General features: G+C 43.4%; 1 protein-coding gene across 1 annotated transcript in view; it reads right to left on the reverse strand.

The window, feature by feature from the left end:
* EEF2KMT (eukaryotic elongation factor 2 lysine methyltransferase) overlaps nucleotides 1–3,976 on the reverse strand; it is a gene marked incomplete at its 5' end in the record, with an annotated part of 22,233 nt that overhangs the window by 2,837 nt on the left and 15,420 nt on the right. The window contains 2 exons of the mRNA XM_015828411.2: nucleotides 2,741–2,890; nucleotides 3,492–3,808. Of these exons, the coding sequence (XP_015683897.2) occupies nucleotides 2,741–2,890; nucleotides 3,492–3,808 (467 nt within the window). The remainder of the gene's footprint in view (nucleotides 1–2,740; nucleotides 2,891–3,491; nucleotides 3,809–3,976) is intronic.

Consider the following 3,976-nt stretch of genomic DNA (forward strand, 5'->3'; position numbering starts at 1 on the left):
TTTCATCGCAGTCATTAAGCGAATGCTGGGGTTGTTAAGCAAACCCATTTATCTCAATGGAAACCGGCAAAAAAACATTGCGAATCAGCCATGTGAGCACGGAACACCACAATGGGACCCTCCCAACATGCAATCACATGACCTCAGGTGGGTGAGAAAGGGTACAACCCTTTGCAATGGCTGGAGGTGATTTATGGGCTGTAAAACACCTGTTCCACATCCATCGTAATGAGTGTTTGTTAGGTGAGGACTACCTGTATTATTTCCTGTGAGTCCCCTGGACTGCAAGGCGATCAAACCGGTCAGTCCTAAAGGAGATCAACCCCGACTGCTCCTTAGAAGGCCAGATCCTGAAATTGAAACTCAAGTACTTTGGCCACCTAATGAGAAGGAAGGACTCACTGGAGAAGAGCCTAATGCTGGGAAAGATGGAGGGCAATAGAAGAAGGGGACGACAGAGAAGGAGGTGGCTGGATGGAGTCACTGAAGCAGCAGGCGTGAGCTTAAAGGGACTCCAGAAGATGGTAGAGGACAGGAAGGCCTGGAGGAACGTTGTCTGTGGGGTCACGATGGGTCGGACACGACTTAGCAACTAACAACAACAACAACCTGTATTATCTATTGCTGATTTGATGATTAGGTCTTAATATATGGGAACATTTCATTGCACTGAACATGAAAGAAAGGACGTGGCGTTTTTTGCAGAGATCAGCTTCAGTTCCAACACGAAGAAGTTGGCAACTTCTTCATGTTGGAACTGATATGCTGTGATACTCCCTTTAAAGAGAAAGAAAAAAATTATTTCCCCCTTTGCTCCTTTTCCATTGTTCTTTAGAATGAAAAGAAAAAAAAATCTGCTAAGGAAATAAAGTTAGAGCAGTTGCCGTATCTTTGATTGGTACAGGCCATTAACTAGTTAATTACCTATAATTAATTAGCAGAGGAATTCTTCAGCGATGTTGTATGGAAGATCAAAGCAATGCACACCAGCTGTGCCTATTAAAACAGGTTTCGCTCCTGATAGTCACGCTTTGATTAGAGCTTTCCTAGCGCTTTCCAGTCTTGTAAAGCCATGTATTTATTCACCATTAATTAATGATACACTGCAGATTATAAACTCCATGGCACTTGCAAATCCCAGGTTTATTTGTTTGCACTGTATTCTTTTACCCTCTGTCCCTATTGGAGGGAGGGTAAACAACGCGTGCCTAAGCAAGGTCTCGGCTTTGTGAGGTGCACTGGTTGCCGGTTTACTTCTGAGTGGGATTTAAGGCGCTGGTTGCTACCTATACAGCCCTATATATGTATGTTGTATATAGTATGTTTCAATGTATGTTATGTATGTGCACACTTTGAGAGCAAGCAAATAAATTTCATGTTTAATGTGTGCCATGGCTATCTCTCTCTCTCTCTCTCTTTCTCTTTCCCTCTCTCTATCTATTTTTCTCCATCTCTCTCCCTCTCTCCATATCTATCTATCTATATCTATCTATCTATCTATCTATCTATCTATCTATCTATCTATCTATCTATCTATCTATCTATCTATCTATCTATCTATCTATCTATCTATCTATCTATCTATCTATCTATCTATCTATCTCCACCTCTCTCTCACTATCTCCCTCTCTCCCTCTCTTTCTATCTATCTCCATTTCTATCTCTCTTTCTCCCCCCCCCCTCTTTCTCTGGCACCGCCTGTCTCCACAGAATCCATTTGGCTGCTTTGACCCAACAGGGTTGGCACATTCTAGATTTCTTGAACTCAACAATGCCGTCTCTTGGGACCCCAAAAGGGCAACTTCTCTGTATCAGTGCCTGCTCTCTGGGAAAGATTCCCTGAGAATCAAGTAAATCCCACTCCGCAATTGTTCAGAACAGCCGTGAAGTCCTGGCTCTTCACCCAGGCTTTTGGCCAAGGAGAGCGAAACCCCTCGCTTCCTCAAACTGGCCATCTTTTAAATTTATCGGTTTCACTGGAATATCTTTGTCTGAGTGTTGGGCACTGCCTAGAGTTGTTGGCATACAGGTAGTCCTCGTCTTAACGACCACAACCGAGCCCAACACTTCCGTGACTGAAGCAAGGCGGTTGTTAAATGAGTTTTGCTCCATGTTATGACCTTTCTCGCCACAGTTGTTAAGTTGTTAATCACTGCAGCTGTGAAGTTAGTAACCCAGTTGTTAAGTGAATCTGGCTTCCCCCATTGACTGTGCTTGTTAGAAGTTCGCAAAGAGAATCACGTGATCCTAGGACACAGCAACCATCTTAAACACATGCCAGTGGCCAATTTTGACCACGTGACCATGGGGACGCTGCACCGGTTGTAAGTGTGAGAAACAGTCGTCGTAATTTCGAACAGTCAATAAACGAGCGGTTGTTAAGTCGAGGATGGCTTGTCCATTATTCTGAAAAACAGGACAGCCAAGAGTGGTGGAAGCCTTTAACACACAGCTGGTGGCCTTGGGCCAGTTACTCTCTCTCAAACCAAATCACTTCACTAGCTTTGGCTTGTGGGAAAAACAGGAGGAAGAAGGACTATTGGCTACGTTCACCGCCCTGAGTTGTTTATAGAAATAATAAAGGCGGGCTATAAATTAAAGAAATAAAAGGTGGGTGAAAGCAGGCCTAAGAAACCAGCCACGCATGAGAAATTCTAGGCTTATCTCTCTCCTGTTCAACTTTGGTTCTGAGCCATGGAGAAGCAAGCCCACTTCTCAACCACCATCCAGGGATGCTTACCAAGTTGCATTTGGAAGTCGCGATACGTATCTGGGTTTCGGATATTGAAGGCGATGTAAACTTCAGGTGTTTCTCTGTTCCTGCGGTCCCGGGAAAATTTTTGAAGGACACCAATCAAGTGCTGGCTTACCTCCGGATCGTATACCACATCTGATAGGAATTTAAAGAGGGGGGAAAAAAATGGAACAAATGAGGTAGCATTTTTTAAAAATAAATAAATAAATAAATAAATAAATAAATAAATAATAAATAAACAAACAAATAAATAATAATAATAATAATAAAGTTGGAAGGGACCTTGGAGGTCATCTAGTCCAACTCCCTGCTCAGGCAGGAAACCCTATACCATTTCGGACAAATGGCTGTCCAGTCTCTTCTTAAAAACTTCCAGGGTTGGAGCATTCACCGCTTCTGGAGGCAGGTTGTTCCACTGGTTAATTGTTCTAACTGTTAGGAAGTTTCTCCTTAGTTCTAGGTTTCCATCCGTTGCTTCTTGTCCTACCTTCAGGTGCTTTGGAGAAGACAAGAAGCAACGGATGGAAACTGATCAAGGAGAGAAGCAAGCTAGAACTAAGGAGTCCTTCTTTTCACTAGATTAGACATACCCAATTTCTGCAACTGTTCTTCGTATGTTTTCGTCTCCAGCCCTTTAGTCATCTTTGTTGCTCTTCACTGCACTCTTTCCAGAATCTTGATAGGAATATTTACTCCTAACTCAGCAAGCTCAATTTGATCTGAGGACATCCCTTACCTGCAGCAAGAATGACGTCAGCTTGCAATTTCGCAAGCTCGTCTTTGGAAACGAGATTCCAGTCTAGTTCTTTTACTGATGTTCGGACCTGGTCATCTTCAAGGTCATCATCAAGATGGTCCCGATGACTGCGGCTTTCTTTTATACGGTGGCTGCAAGAACCGGGCTCCAAAGTCAAACCATTCAGCTGGATATTCTCAGACAGCTGTTGAAGGACACCCCCGTGGTGATCGCTGAAGATGTATTCTCTCGGCTGGCAAGCCTTGCAGATGGCAATTCCCGTCAGTCCAATCCCACTTCCCAATTCCAGAATTCTTCTAAAGAAGGAGAAAGAGGAGGAACACGGAACGAAACAGATGAAGGGATAGTTTCGGGTCTATCGTTCATTTCACAGTTCTTGTAAGGACCCCACCCCACTTTGCATCTTAAGAAGACAGAACTCTTGGAATATTTCTTCCAACAGGCATCTTTATTAAGAGAAAACT

The sequence above is a fragment of the Protobothrops mucrosquamatus genome, unplaced genomic scaffold (assembly GCF_001527695.2).
Source record: "Protobothrops mucrosquamatus isolate PMUCROS unplaced genomic scaffold, P.Mucros_1.0 scaffold4475, whole genome shotgun sequence".
NCBI classification, from domain to species: domain Eukaryota; kingdom Metazoa; phylum Chordata; class Lepidosauria; order Squamata; family Viperidae; genus Protobothrops; species Protobothrops mucrosquamatus.